Here is a 16,029-nt window from a genome sequence, read left to right as displayed (position 1 = left end):
ATGGCTCGCACTCTCTCTCTCTCTCTGTGTCTCACTCTCCACAGGCAACATGAGTGAGAGCATCTTCCATGTCTCCACCCACTCCAGCGTGGGGCCTCTCCACAGCCTGTAGCTGGAGGTCTCTGCTCCCCATCATCATCCATGGGCTGCATGGGGACAACCCACTCCACCATGGTCTTCTCCATGGCTACAGAGGAATCTTTCGCTCCAGCACCTGCAGCGCCTCCTCCCTCCTTCTTCACTGCACTTGGTGACTGCACTGTTTCTTAGCTCTGGTAGAGAAAAGCTGCTGCTTGTGGCTTTTCGTCTCTTTAAGTGTGATTCCTAGAGGTGCTGTGACATTGCTGATGGGCTTGGCCTTGGTCAGCATCACATCCAGCCTTGATCTGCCTGGTATTCATTCTGTTGGACCTAGGGAAAGCTTCTAGCTGCTTCATTCAGAAGCCACTCCGGCAGACACCCCTACTCCACCAGAACCCCACCACGCAAAACCAACACAAGACCTTTTCTACTGCTCACACCACTCCACCAGTGAGTGGGTTTTGGGTGCACAAGGAGTTGGGAGTTGACTCCAAATGAATATCCAAAGGGATGTCCATAACATATGACATCCTGTTCAGCATACCATAGCACATGACATCATGCTCAGCTGTGCGAAGAAGGGAGGTGGGGTGTTCAGAGAGATGGCATTTGTCTTCCCAAGCAACTGTTAGGCATGATGGAGTCCTGATTTCCTGGAGATGGCTGAACATCTGCCTGCCCATGGAAAGAGGGGAATGAATTCCTTGTCTTGCTTTGCTTGTGTGCTTACCTATTAATCTGTCTTCACTTCAAGCCCTAAGAGTTCTCACTTTGGCCTTTCAATTCTCTCTCCCATCCATTGTGCTGGGGGGGGAAGTGAGGGAAGTGAGTGAGTGGCTGCATGGAGCTCAGCTGCTGGCTGGGGCTAAAACCACAATGTGCCCAGCAGTGCACACAGTGCTCATGGAGAGGCCGCACCAAGGGGATAATCCCTGGTTCTGGTCAGCCAGTTCCGCTGTGTTTGATGCACCCCAGGGTGCAGTTTGCCCTCAGGGCTGCCAGGGCACGCTGCTGGCTCCTATTGATCAGTCTGAAGGGTCAGGCATCTCCTGGCCCATTACAGCTGACATCAGTGCAAAATTTAAAGCTAGCATTTTAAATTGGCAAATGCTGTTACCAGATAGAACATTGCCTTTTAAAAAGATTCACAGCACAGTGTCCATGTAGCTGCCAACAGCCTGGAAAGCCTAGTGCTTGTCTTGGTCAGACAAACCATCTGTCATTGCTGTCCTTGCATTAAGCAGCCTTTGCCCCGCCCAAACCAAGCTAGACCAATCCCACTTTATGAATGCCCAAAACTTGTCTTTTCAAAACACAAGGGGATGCAGGGGAGACAGGGTGTCAAGACTTGGGAACTCAAAATACTTCTAATGTCAGAACAACTTCCCAACAGAGGGGCCGTGACCTTACCTTTTGATGCTACTATAGAAAGATCAATTAGACGTAGGTTTCCCTTCTCATTACAGGCTTCTGTATGACAGAAGAAATAACTTCCTCCTGAATGTTAGAGAGGGGAGGGAGCTCTGAATCATCCTCAGTCCAGAGAACCTTTTCAAAAACAGCAGCAAGAGTCAAGAAGGAGAAGTTGGAGCGAGAATGTCAGAAAACATCACTTACGCTACTTTGAACTTCACTGACTCAGCCAAGCCCAAACTACAGAACATCACTGATGTTGAAGGTAGGTCTGTCAGCATGCGTTTTAGTTTTCTTTCATTCTCTTTATTTTTGATTTATTAAGGTGCAAGTGTGAGGGACAGATTTTTTGTATGGTATGAAGAACAGTTTCTATCAGTTTAGGAGATTATTCCATAGCTGAACATCAACTGGTCCTGCCCCCAGCATCTCCTCAGGCAGCAGGCTCTGATTCCTGCAGCAAAGCCATCAGGAGTTGGAGTGCCTGCCTCGCGCAGAGCCTGCGGATGCTGGCTGAGCATCACAGGCCTTGCTTTGGAGATACATCCTCCTGTCTTGGTCCCTACAAACTGCCTGTTTAATGAATAAAGCACAAAATGCCTCATGTACAGATTTGGTTTGATTTAATATGAAGAACTTTAGAAAAGTCTAACCTGTGTGATCACTTAACTCACGCATCCCATTTCCCAGTGATTATGCAGATCTCTCAGAAAAGAGCTGGAACACTGGCATCTGGCTGCTTTGGGGTTTTCAGTTTGATATTTTGCTCCCTGGGTCAAATTCAGTGTTCACAAGGGAATGGAATGAATTCCATAAGCCAGGAGGCGGCACTGAAACTCACAGAAGACATTAACTCTGGTGATAGGACCAAGAATTGTCAGTGCTGTGGATCAGGGTGACTTTGAATGTTTTATAAAATTGCAACATCACCTTTCTTACTTTCTGCCCCCTTCTCATGTGCCCCCATTCGCTGCTTCCCCACACGCTTTCTTCCTCGCTTGGCTGTATTTATCCTCTGCAGAGCTGAGAGAAATGTTCACTTTTCTTTTGCTGTCGTCCCTTCCAATTTAGCATGACCTGCAGTTTTCAGGTTTGCTTCGATGTTGTAGCTACTGTCACCTCTCACGTGTGGATGTGAATTGAGTGAGGCCATCAGACATTCTTAGACAATTTTCTCTCCTTCTATTTACATTTAAACTGTATGTCTATGTGCCCATGTCTCCTCTGTTATTGTCTGCACTGTAAATAAACCTTATCTGTTTCTGCCTATAGCGAGTCTTCTAAGGTGTGAAAGCAGTTGAGAAAAATATTACTTGGGAAAACTTAAAACACTTGCTACCGTGCTTTTGGCATTTCTCATCATTTCAGTCACTTTTCTTCCATTTAAGTTGTTTCTCAACTTCCTATGTTTTTTTTTGCCTGGGTTTAGGTCATACGTACGCAGAAGTGAAAGCACAGTCCCGAGATACAAACGCTGCAGCTACATGCACATTGCCTGGTGAGTTTTCACTGATATGAATTTAAACAATGAGAGGAGACTATTCCCTGTTTTCCAGAAATGCAATGATATAAAACCATATGGGACATGGGAAGGTAGCATTCTGCTTTACATATTCAGAGCAGGGGGCAGTTGTTGTGTATTATGCAGCTGAAGACTTGCTGGCTTCACTGGTGTAGGGAGACAAGGGTATTTTGGGCCAGACCCAGAAAACATCTAGCCCAGCCTCCGGTCTCCAACAGTAGGCACATGTGAAATCTAGAAATGAATAAGAAGAGGGTAGGTGCATATGGTGATACCTTCCTGTAATACTTTCACATGCTGGCATCTACCCAGGGACTTCCTGAGACAGATGAGTTTCTCTGTGTGTATATACACTCTCAGTGGATTTCTCTTCTGCAAACTTGTCCAGTCTCCCCTTGGTCCTATTTACAGACCTGATTTCTAGAATATTCTTTGATGAAGGAATCCACAGTTCTTTCTAACATCCCACAGAGAACCAGCATCAGTTTTAAACTCTGAACTGACCTCCGTTTATTTTCACCTGATGTTCCCTGAATGAGACAATACGCAGCCAAACCCTACCCAAGGTCCTATTACAGTCAGAATTTCGTATAACTCTGACACAGCCTTTTCTCAGTCACCTCTTTTCCATACTGCAGAACCCTAGTCTACACCATCATTTACTGCTTCCCTTCACTGAACCTTTTCCTATAGGCTTTTTAAAGAGAGGTAGTAAAACTGCAAGCACCATTGAAGACAGAAGCAAACCATGGGTTTCTAAAGCCATGTCACAGATGAAACATCCCTTATTTTTGTTCGTTTTCAATCTGAATAATTCCAAATGCATAGAGTTGTAGAATCTTCATGCTGGGAGATATTCAAAACCTGAGTGTGCATAATCCTGAACAACCTGTTCTAGCTGATGCTGCTTGAGCAGGGAAAGCAGATTAGGTGATGCTTTATTTAAATGGTATTTCCTACTTGACTGTTTCTACACTCTGATGGTTGAAGGAGTGGTTTCCAAGTCCCACATAACGTTACTGTAACCCTCCAATGCTCTTCACCCTGTGTCAGCTTCCCCATTTTGAGTAACTTACAAACTTCAGCCCCTGACAGCTTGCTCTTATCAATTTTAAAAGCTACTTAAAACCTTCAGGATGTCATGTCCAGTGACATGGTTCAGTTGTTCAATATTGCCCCACTAACGAGAAGGTGGGGGATGTCCAGGAAGCCAGGGCAGGTGACCCAAACTGACCTAAGAGATATTCCACATAACCTGTGAAATCATGTTACATTTTTAAATGGAGGGTGGGCTGAAAGGCTGAGAAGCAGCTGGGGGTGATTGCATTTGACTTCCCAAATCACTGTAACATGTGATGGAGCCCCACTGTCCTGGAGAAGGCTGAACACCTGCCAGCACATGGAAAGCAGTGAATGGATTCCTTGTCTTGCTTTGCTTATGCATTTGCAGTGAGAGGCTGGGCACATGGGGTTGTGCACGACAGCATCTCGGGGACTTGCATGGCAGCAATTTCAGTTGGTGAGAAATTGTGCTGTTCATCAGTAGTTTTGTAATTTTTATTATCTTGGGTTTTCTTGTTTGTCCTATTAAAACTTTTTTACCTCGACCCACTGGGGTTCTCATTTTCGCTCTTCTGACTGTCCTGTGAGGGGAACGTGAGGGAGCAGCTGCGGGGGTTGCACAGCTGCCAGCTGGTGCTACACCACAACACTGACCAAAACTCTTCAGGCAGAAAACCTGTCAGCACAGAGCTGTTGAGTGCCACATTCTTTTAAAGACTGCTTTAAAATCAGTCTGTTTTAACATTGCACTAAGGATGTTACCTTCTTAACATTTTACTAAGTTAGTAATGCACCAATGGGTGTGAAAATGAGGTTACCAGACAGAACAGACCAGGAAGGGACTGCAGTTAGGATGAGAATTAAGGATGTCTTTTGCATTGATATAGAACTGTTTACTTTAGAAAGCAGGGTGAATAACAAAAGAACTCAAATTTGTTTTTCAGATCCTAGTCACACAGACACCGTAAATTTCAAAGACAGCAGAAGGGGTAAGTAAATACTCTACCAGATATAAGAAGCAAGAAGAGATGGAAAACTCTCATTTACCTTTGAGTTCAATGCCTGAACAAGTCCAGTCATATTGTCCCCTCTTGGACCTGCTCTTGATCTATACCATTCAGCCAGCAGCCACTGAGTAGGGACATGGGTGAATAGAGCAAGGATCCTTGTGAAAAAAATCCTGAACAAAGCTCCATAAACAACAGTTAGAACAGAAATAGGCAACAGTTCAACTCCTCTGACAATTGGGCTAGGATGAGTGTAACATGGCAGGACCTTTATCTGGCAGGCTCATGGGGTTTTGCTTTCACAGTATTTTGAGAAGGCAGGTAAGACTCCCAGTGAGTGCTTAACTCTAGTATCAGTGTAGCAGAGTTTATCAGAGTTGTCTAGGCAATGGCAGAAAGGTTCATGCTGATTGTCAGGGATTGGCAGAAAGAACGTGTGCAGAGCATATGTATCCCAAGAAAGGACAGTATTCAAGGGCTTTGCCTACTTTGGAAGGGCTGCCTCAGTGTGAGCCAGAAAAGGGCATCTAGAATGAAGACAAAGGGTTTCTTTTCTGGTTGTTTCCATCATCTTTATTTGTTCTGTCTGTCTGTAGGTAAAAGCTGTTGTTCCAGAGCATGTGTCACAGGATTGGTTGCTGTGTTAATCCTACTGGCCTTAGCAGTGGGTCTGATAATCATGTGTAAGTCTCACTAAAAAATGTAAAGACTGCAACTGGTTCATGACTATCACCTACTGACAGGAATCTAAGTCATGAAATCCAAAACCAACAGCCATAATGTGCTAGTTTGAAGGCATGGGACAGTGTGATATAGGCTTTCTGTGTGTGGTGATGGTGGGGTTCAAGAGGTCACAAGGGGCTCTGGAAAGGGTGTGACAAAACGGTTAACCATTCAAAGCAGAAACTGTATGCTTATTTCCAGATTACCCAACTGCAAGCAGCTCATCTGACTCAAAGACAGGTAGGTAATACTCTGCCATTCAAAAAGCAGTTTCCAGAAGCCTAATGAATTACCTTTCAGGGGAGAGGAGGAGGTGGTGACTGTATATTCTTCAGAAGTAAAACCAATCAATCTGACCTCTCAGGAATCCACACCCTTTCCCTGTACAGTCTCAGGATGAGCTCTCCAGGCCAGAGGCATTTCATGTTTTTATCATCTTTGAAAGTAGACAATCAGAGCATGTGTCATGGGATTGGTTGGTGTGTTAATCCTACAGGCCTTAGAAGTACTTTGGATAATCACATTGGTCTTGCTAAAAAATGTAATGATCCAAATGATTTGAGACTGTCACCCACTGACTGGTATCTAACTCATGACATCCAAAACCAATATCAACAATAGGCTAGATTGAAGGCACACGACAGTGTATTTTAGGCATTCTGTGTCTGGTGATGGTGGGGTCCAAGAGGTCAAGAGCAGCTCTGGCACTGTATGTGAAAATGGTCAGCCATTCAATCAGACTCTGTATGTTTATTTCTAGACAACCCAGATGCAAGAATCTCACCTAACTCAAAGACAGGTAGGTAATCCTCTGTCATTCATAGAACAGTTTCCAGAAGCCTGCCAGATTGCCTTTCAAGGAGGGAGCAGGGTGAGGTGTCTGGATATTCTTCAGAAGAAAGCCAGACAAACAATCTGACCTCTCAGGAATCCACACCCTTTCCCTGTACACTCGCAGGGTGAGCTCTCCAGGCCAGAGGCATTTCATGTTTTCATCTGCTTTGCAAGCCGGGCTTGGTCAGCTCTGCGTGACTGTTTCAGGGGGCAGAACTGATCACTCTCTCATGCGAGTGCAGGGGAGCCCATGGCCGGGTGAATGGGCATGGATATATCAACCCCTTTGGTGTGACAGCACCATCACTGGCAGGCTGGACCAATGTGTGTGCACTGCTCTTTAAATATCCCTCCATTCTTCATGGCAGGGCTCATTGATAGGGCTTTAAACTAGTTAGGAAGAGGGAAGGGGATATTACAAAGGCTGCTGAGTTCAGGCTGGTGCTTTGGGAATCACAGCACGAGTTGATGGTGGAAATAGGTAAATGCCAACAGCACAATGGTAGACTTGGAGATGTTGCTCCACGTGAGAGTAGGGATAACTCTGTGAATTACCCTGTGAACTCCTCAGTGGAGCCACTTTTGCCAGTCCCCTGTCAGAAATCTCACTGTGGGCTGTTGAGGGTACCTACATCTGCTGCCCCACTAAAATGCCTTTACACAAATGCACGTAGCATGGGCAACAAACAAGAAGAATTAGAGATCTTTGTGCAGTCGCAGGGCCACGATCTCATTGCAATCACAGAGACGTGGTGGGACTGCCTGGACGACTGGCACGCTGTCATGGATGGCTAAGTGCTTTTTAGGAATGATAGGTTAGGGAGGCGAGGTGGAGGAGTTGCTCTTTATGTTAGAGAGTACCTAGAATGTATTGACCTCCACCTGGGTAGGGATGAACCACTTGTTGAGAGCTTGTGGGTAAGAATTAAAAGGCAGGCCAGTATGTGTGACGTAGTCATGGGCGTGTACTACAGGCCCCCTGATCAAGAGGAGCGGGTCGATAGTGCATTTTATAAGCAATTGGAAGTAGCCTCAAGATCCCAGGCACTGGTCCTTATGGGGGACTTCAATTACCGAGATATTTGCTGGGCAAGCAGCACGGCCAGTCGTATGCAGTCCAGACAATTTCTGCGGTATGTGGAAGACAACTTCCTGCTACAGATGGTGCAGGAGCCTACAAGGGGAGGGCGGGTGCTGGACCTTGTTTTTACTAACAAGGACGGACTCGTTAGGGAAGTGAAGGTCAGGGGCAGCTTAGGACAAAGCGACCATGAAATGGTCGAGCTCAAGATCCTGAGTGGAAGAAGCAAGCCAAAAAGTAGAATAGCAACCCTGAATTTTGGAAGAGCTAACTTTGATCTCCTCCAAAATCTAATAGGGGCTATCCCATGGGCTACTCTGTTTGAAGGAATGGGAGCCTGTGAGAGCTGGCTAGCATTCAAACAGCACTTCTTCCAAGCACAGAATAGGTGCATCCCTATGAGTAAGAAATCGGGAAAGAGAGGCAGAAGACCTGCGTGGATAAGCAGGGAGCTTATGAGTAAACTCAAAGGGAAGCAGACCTATAAACTGTGGAAACAGGGGTTTAGTTCCTGGGATGAATATAAGGATGTTGCCAGGGCCTGTAGGGATGCAACTAGGAGGGCTAAAGCCTGCTTAGAAATGAAGCTGGCAAGGGACATAAAGGATAATAAGAAGAGTTTTTTCAGATATGTGAATAGTAAAAGGATGACCAGGGATAATGTAGGTCCCTTGCTGAATGAGGCGGGTGTCCTGGTAACAGGAGATTATGAGAAGGTGGAGATGCTGAATGCCTTCTTTGCCTCAGTCTTTACTCCGAAGGCTACTCAGGACCCACAGGTCCTGGACGAAAGTAGGAGTGGTTGGGGAACGAAGGGCTTCCCTCTAGTTGAGGTAGGGGTGGTCCAGGAGCGACTCAAAGGGATTGATGCACACAAATCCATGGGCCTGGATGGGATACACCCATGTGTGCTGAGAGAGCTGGCGGAGGTGATTGCGCAGCCGCTCTCTATCATCTTCGATAGGTCCTGGACTACAGGAGAAGTGCCTGAAGATTGGAGAATAGCCAATATCTCTCCAGTCTTTAAAAAAGGCAAGAAGGACGATCCCAGTAACTATAGGTCAGTCAGCCTCACTTCTGTCCCTGGAAAGGTGATGGAACAGCTTGTTTTGGATGCCATCTCCAAACAACTGGAAGAGAAGAAGGTCATGAGGAGTAGTCAGCATGGATTCACCAAAGGGAGATCGTGGTCCACCAATGTCATAGCCTTCTATGATCTCATCACCAGCTGGGTGGATAGAGGGAGAGCAGTGGATGTCATCTACCTTGACTTTAGCAAAGCTTTTGACACTGTCTCCCACAACATTCTGATAGAAAAACTCAGAGAACAAGGGATAGATGAGTGGACAGTGAGGTGGGTTGAGAACTGGCTGTCGAACCAAGCTCAGAGAGTGGTGATCAGTGGAGCAGAATCTGACTGGACACCTGTGACTAGCGGTGTTCCCCAGGGCTCGGTGTTGGGTCCAGTCCTGTTTAATATCTTCATTGACGACCTTGATGAGGGTATTGTATCCACCCTCAGCCAGTACACCGATGATACAAAGCTGGGAGGGGTGGCCGACACGCAGGAACACTGCGCTGCCATCCAGCGAGACCTGGACAGGCTGGAGAGCTGGGCAAGGAGAAACCTAATGAAATTCAACAAGAGCAAGTGTGAAGTCTTGCACCTGGGGAGGAATAACCCACTGTATCAGTACAGGCTGGGAGATAATCTGCTGGAGAAGACCTCTGTGGAGAAGGACCTGGGGGTCCTGGTTGATGAGAGGTTGGCTATGAGCCAACAGTGTGCACTGGTGGCTAAAAGAGCCAATGGGATCCTGGGGTGCATCAGGAGGAGTGTGGCCAGCAGGTCGAAGGAGGTGATCCTCCCCCTCTACTCTGCCTTGGTCAGGCCCCACCTGGAGTACTGTGTCCAGTTCTGGGCTCCCTGGTATAAAAAAGACAGGGACCTCCTGGAGAGAGTCCAGAGAAGGGCTACAAAGATGATTAGGGGCCTGGAACATCTCCCGTATGAGGAAAGGCTGAGTGAACTGGGACTGTTTAGTCTCGAGAAAAGAAGACTTAGGGGGGACCTAATTAGTGTTTATAAATATCTTAGACATGGGATGCAGGGGGAATTGGCCAGCCCCTTTTCAGTGGTCTGTGGGGACAGGACAAGGGGCAATGGCTGCAAGTTGGAGCATAGGAAATTCCGCACCAACATGCGAAAGAACTTTTTCCCAGTGAGGGTGACAGAGCCCTGGGACAGGCTGCCCAGGGAGGTGGTGGAGTCTCCATCTCTGGAGATATTCAAGACCCGTCTGGACGCCGATCTGTGCAATATGAGCTGGGGAGCTGCTTTGGCAGGGGGGTTGGACACGATGATCTCTTGAGGTCCCTTCCAACCCTTACAATTCTGTGATTCTATGATTCTGTTTCAAGTAACCACAAGGCCCTTTTGGTGTTCAGGAGCTGCTGGGTAACCAGCAAAGCTGCATCACGCAGTCCCCATCTCCCTGAATCACATCACCTTTCCCAGGTCCCAGTTTAATCCCTTTTTCTTGTGTGATATTTAGAGCAGTTTCTATGAATTTAGGAGATCATGCCATAGCTGAACATCAACTGGTCCTGCCCCCAGCATCTCCTCAGGCAGCAGGCTCTGATCCCTGCAGCAAAGCCATCAGGAGTTGGAGTGCCTGCCTCGCGCAGAGCCTGCGGATGCTGGCTGAGCATCACAGGCCTTGCTTTGGAGATGCATCCTCCTGACTTGGTCCCTACAAACTGCCTGTTTAATGAATAAAGCCCAAAATGCCTCATATACAGATTTGCTTTGATTTAATATGAAGAACTTTAGAAAATTCTTACCTGTGCAATCACTTAACTCACACACGCCATTTCCCAGTGATTATGTGGATCTCTCAGAAAAGAGCTGGAACACTGGTGTCTGGCTGCTTTGGGGTTTTTTATTTCAGTTTGCTCTTTTGCTCTTTGATTGAGGATTGACTGGATCTGCCCCCTTTCTATGTGTCCTGTTCACTCCTTCCCCGCACACTTTCTTCCTCACTCGGCTGTATTTATCCTCTGCAGAGCTCAGAATTGCTTTCACTTTTCTTGCCCCCTCATTAACCAGTCGCCCCTTCCCATTTTGCATGACCTGCAGTTTTCAGGTTGCTTCGATGCTGTAGCTACTCTCACCTCTCACGAGTGGATGTGAATTGAGTGAGGCAATCTGGTCATGTGTGGTGGGACTGGTTGCTGGGATAATCCTCTTACTGGCCTTAGCAGTGTGTCTGATAATCACATATAAGTCCTGCTAAAACATGTAATGACTGGAAATGATTCCTGACTATCACTCACCGGCATCTAAGTCATGACATCCAAACCCAACAGCAATAAAATGCTAATTTGAAGGTACAGGGCAGTGCTTTTTTAGCCATTCTGTGTGCGGTGATGGTGGGGTTCAAGAGGGGCTCTGAAATGTACACGTCAAAACAGCCACTCAAAGCAGAAACTCTGTGCTTATTTCCAGACCACCCAGCTACAAGCAGCTCACCTGTCCCAACGTCAGGTAGGTAACCCTCTGTCATTCAAAAACCAGTTTCCAAAAGCCTACGAGATTGCCTTTCAAGAAGGGGTGTTGTGTTCTATGTCATCTTCAGAAGAAAACCAAACAATCTGACCTTTCAGGAATCCACACCCTTTCCCTGTACACTCACATTGTGAGCTCTCGAGGCCAGAGATATTTCATGTTTTCATCTTCTTTAAAATTAGACAGTCAGAGCACATGTTGTGGGATTGGTTGGTGAGTTAATCCTACTGGCAACAGCAGTGTGCCTGATAATGATGTGTAAGTCCTTCTAAAACATGTGATGACTGCAAATGATTCCTGACTATCATCCACTGACAGACATCTAAGTCATGGTGTTCAAAACCAATAGCCGTAAAAAGGTAGTTTGAAGGTAAAGGACAGTGTTTTTTAGGGATTCTGTGAGTGGTGATGGTTGGGTTCAAGAGGGACTCTGAGACATGTATGACAAAACAGTCAGCCATTCAAAGCAGAAACTGTATGCTTATTTCCAGACAATCCAGATGCAGGCAGCGAACGTGTCACAATGGCAGGTAAGTAATATTCTGTCATTCAAAAACTGGTTTCCAGAAGTCTGCCAGATTGCCACTCAGGGGAGAGTGGGGGGCTGTCCAGGTCATCTTCAGAAGAAAACCAAGGAAACAATCTGACCTCTCAGGAATTCACACCCTTTCCCTGTACACTCACAGGGTGAGCTCTCCAGGCCAGAGGCATTTCATGTTTTCATCTGCTTTGCAAGCCGGGCTTGGCCAGCTCTGCCTGACTGTTTCAGAGGGCAGAACTGATCACTCTCTCATGCGAGTGCAGGGGAGCCCATGGCCGGGTGAATGGGCATGGATATATCAACCCCTTTGGTGTCACAGCACCATCATTGGCAGGATGGACCAATGTCTGTGCACTGCTCTTTAAATATCCATCTGTTCTTTGCATTTCAAGTAACCACAAGTCCCTTTTGGTGTTCAGGAGCTGCTGTGTGACCAGCAAAGCTGCATCACACAGTCCCTGTCTCCCTGAATCACATCACCTTTCCCAGCTCCTGGTTTCCTCGCAGTGCCATGCCTGGCAATGGGAAAAAATGTCATTTCTTTCGGTAGCATCACTGTTGCCATATATTTCAGCAGGCAAATAAAACATCTGAAAACTGAAAGCAGCTTTTTGCCCTCACCATTTCTCTAAAAGTCCTGAGCCAAGACTTAAAACGCAGGATTGTGACAGCTGTCATTCTATTTCTCTAACACATGCCTAGAGACCTCTGCACCGGCATCAGCTACGGTGATGAGCAGGGAGGCCTGCACACAGGGTGAAAATAATGACCAAGACCACACAGGTACTTTTCTGCTCATAACTTGCTCTCCTATCTTTCTTTTTTAATGGGATCATTTTGTTGGTGTGAACATGGGTTTTTCCAAACCTCTTTTTCCCTCCTGCAGGCTGCCCCCAACCCTGGCAAAAGCATGGGAATCATTGCTACTGCTTTTTTCCAGAGGGGAAGGCAATGGACTGGAATACCTCCCGTAAGCAATGTACTGACATGGGTTCAGACCTCGTGGTCATTGAAAGCCAGGAAGAGCTGGTGAGATGGGAATTCATGGGGCTGCTTCTGGGGTTGCTTGGCCAGAATGCGAAAGGTTGATGGGGTACACTTGACTTTGCAGGTTATATGTCTTTGGGGGCTACTGCCAGCCATGTGCACCAAGCACTTGTGATTGGTGGCAAACACCTGCATTGCAAGATGCACCCTGCTGCTTGAAATCTTGCCTCTGGAAGCTTCTCTCCCCAGGCATGCACCCAGGGGAAGGAGAAAACTCTCTGCCTAGATGACTAAAGTTGTAGAGAGATTGAGCACACAAACCAAGACTGAGCAAGTTGAACAGACACTGAACTGTGAGAGCCATTGCTCTAATGAAACAGAAAAGCTTTCCCAACACAGTCAGAATAGGGAAGTGTGTCCAGTATCAATTCATGCTTGGCTAACTGCAGTGTGTAGCCTTTCTAGTATTTCATCTGATCCTGGCAAGGCACAGGGAGAGAGATGAGATCCAATAAAAGAGGAAAACTTCAGCCTCTGAAGCCCAGGCCAGACATGGGGTGGCTGGATGCATGCTGGGCTTTCTCTGTGGGCTATTCAGCACTGGGCTTCCTGCGTGCCTCTGGGCAAGGAAATGTAGTTTTAATCTGCTAGCATTGCTTGTTTCCTTTCTAGGAATATCTTCATAAACAATCCAGAGATCATTACTACTTACTTGGTCTCACATACTCTGAGAGCAACAAGACATGGAAGTGGATTAACAACATGGACCATAACACGAGCATGTAAGCTGATTCCAGCAGGTCACTGTGATGCAATGACTGAAAGCAGTTTTAGAAGAAAAGCAAAACTGAGGCAAGAACAGGGAGTCCAAGCCAGATCAGGGGCTGCAGTTTGTAGCAACCTGACCCCTTGCGATTCAGGTGCTTCAGCAGATTCCTGGGAACATGCACAGGCATGTCACTGCAGGGTGGCCGGAGAGGACCCAGCTGTAGTTCTGGCAGGGAAGGAGGAACCTGCCTAGATGGGGTTCAGTGGAGAAAGGCAGGGTATAGCAAGCAGGGACAAGGGAGACTGATGTCAGCACCACTGGATGGAGGCTACCAAGGAAGGGGAAGGTCTCTGCATGGGAAAGCATGGCCCATATACTTTTGTTGAGATCTGGGCAAGAAAATTGATGAATTGGGGTGGGTGGGTGGGAAAGGGGAGACTCCAACAAGGCACCTCCTAATCCCCCTGACAATCATATCAATTAGCAGCATGTCCAAGTGTCACTCTGCCTTTCACAGCAATGATAGTGATTGTATTGCAACCAGCCCAGGCCAGGAACGCAACTAAATCTGACTTTCTCTGCCTGTTCAGGTTTCCTGTAGAAAGATCCACTAACAGGTATAACTGCTCTGTCATTGGATTTGGCGAAATAGCAGATGCACCTTGCAATGGATCCCCAACAACACAAAATATGTGTAAAAAACCTGCAACTCCTTTAGAAAGGTCAAGCAGAGATAAAAACAAGATGTCCAAGCAGGAATATTGTCCCTGCCTTCCTGTATATCAGTTGAGACTTCACCCTGAACAGGATGCAGAGCAGCAGAGAGCAGCAACACCTGAAAAACAGTCACAAAAAGAGCTTCAACTGGACAGAAAATATCAAATCTGAACCACAGCTGTCTGTGCAGAATTTGGGGAGAAGCAGCAGAAAGTCCTGTGGAGAAAGATGCCATGGAGGACTCTCCTGTTTTCCTGGGATAATGATCACAGGAGAAAATCCTGCATCAAGACTCAGAGGATTGTCATTCATCCCATGTCCTTTGAGGCAGAACCATTCCTACGTGAAATGTGCCATTCGTGGCTCTCTCCCTCATCTGCAGGATGGAGAAAGCTCTATGAACTCATGATGAAGTGACAGTGATGTCACTCTTTTTCATTTAGAATTAAACAAAAGTTTGTATTTCATGAAAGAATTTCTCACCAGAAAGTTGTGGCCTGGTGTAGGGAAAACGGAATCCTAGAGGAAAAACTCCCTTGTTCTGACTTCAATGCATATTTTGATGTCCCTCAGACAAGCAGGACTTCTCACTGCCCCCATTCTGCACAAAACATTTTTGCTGCTGCCCTTTGCTCAGGTGGCCTCTACTGAGGGTCAGCCTGGAAGCCCTTCCCTGTGAGCCACTGGTCCCAGGGGGAGTTTGGAGGCATCAGCAAGCAGCAGATCCAAGCAGCTATTCATCAGAGGGGACAGAAAAGGGGAAGCTGCCCTAGGGCCACTCTGGAACTACCTGAAGTCCATCAAACCCAGAAAGCCACAGAAAGTCACAGGACTGAGGAACAAACGCTGCCTACAAGGAAATCCTCTACCAGGGAAGAAGTTTGATTTCAAGTGATTTATTCACATTGCCTCTGAGCTTTCTTTTTTCCACAAAGTTATCTTTTGCTGATGTTGATATCTTAGTTGTTAAATAAACCTGAAGTTTGCAGCTTGTGATTCTTTTATGATCTCTTGGCACGCCCACTGCAAGGAAAAGGTGAGGAAGAGGTGAAAGGTTTCACAGTCTCTGGCTTGGCCACCATCTCATCCCAATGCTAACGACAGGGAACCCCAAGTCAGTCCAAACCTGACCTCTCAGAGCTTCTGTGGTTCATGCCTGCAGAGAAGTACTAGTGTGGCTTTAATCCTTCATGCAGCTGGGCAACAGGCTGACGCTCATCTGAGTAGCTCAGCCTGCCAATAACATGTGCCCTCAGAGGGCACATCCTAGACACAGGGCAGGCTCCATTAGTGATCATTATCAAGAAGAACCTGCAACTGAGGGACACCTCCCAGAGATGTTCCTCGGGGCTCAGCCTATTTTCACAGACCTGTATCCCAGCGTTTGAAGCAAAATGTGGTCTGGAGTGGGTTAACGGGGTTCCTCTGCTCAGGTAATGGGGTGATGCTCCTCCAGAAGTTCTTCTCGAGTTTGAAGGAGTTGTCTCCTCTGCCTCTAGCTGTGATGCCAATGGCATAACAGCACGATTTCCAAGAAATTCTCCCCCTGCAGAATTTGATTTTAGTCAACTGGAGTGATTCCTCCATGAAAGAATCAACAAACAGAGCTAAGGGGCTGAAAACTTGCTAAATAGAAAACCTGTGGGTGCTTATGCATTCACATGGACACAAATACACACATCAAGCCGCTTGGCAGCTTCCTGAGTTACAACTGTTTGCTGATT

The 16,029-nt window shown here is 46.8% G+C and overlaps 1 protein-coding gene across 1 annotated transcript; it reads left to right on the top strand.

Moving 5' to 3' along the window:
• Window positions 1-1,677: 1,677 nt before the first annotated feature.
• On the top strand, window positions 1,678-15,299 carry LOC311193722 (uncharacterized protein; the record flags this gene model as incomplete). Its single annotated transcript, XM_084266654.1, has 12 exons — window positions 1,678-1,759; window positions 2,924-2,992; window positions 5,023-5,067; window positions 5,682-5,768; window positions 6,010-6,048; window positions 6,569-6,607; window positions 11,232-11,270; window positions 11,783-11,821; window positions 12,535-12,615; window positions 12,719-12,861; window positions 13,492-13,601; window positions 14,179-15,299. The coding sequence occupies 12 exons, from the start codon at window positions 1,678-1,680 to the stop codon at window positions 14,474-14,476; spliced, it is 1,071 nt and encodes a 356-aa protein (XP_084122780.1). The 3' UTR covers window positions 14,477-15,299.
• Window positions 15,300-16,029: the final 730 nt, after the last annotated feature.

The sequence above is a fragment of the Gallinula chloropus genome (assembly GCF_964237585.1).
Source record: "Gallinula chloropus genome assembly, chromosome: 1".
NCBI lineage: Eukaryota > Metazoa > Chordata > Aves > Gruiformes > Rallidae > Gallinula > Gallinula chloropus.
The sequence above is the reverse complement of the archived record's forward strand: the minus strand, read 5'-3'. Positions and strand labels throughout refer to the sequence as shown.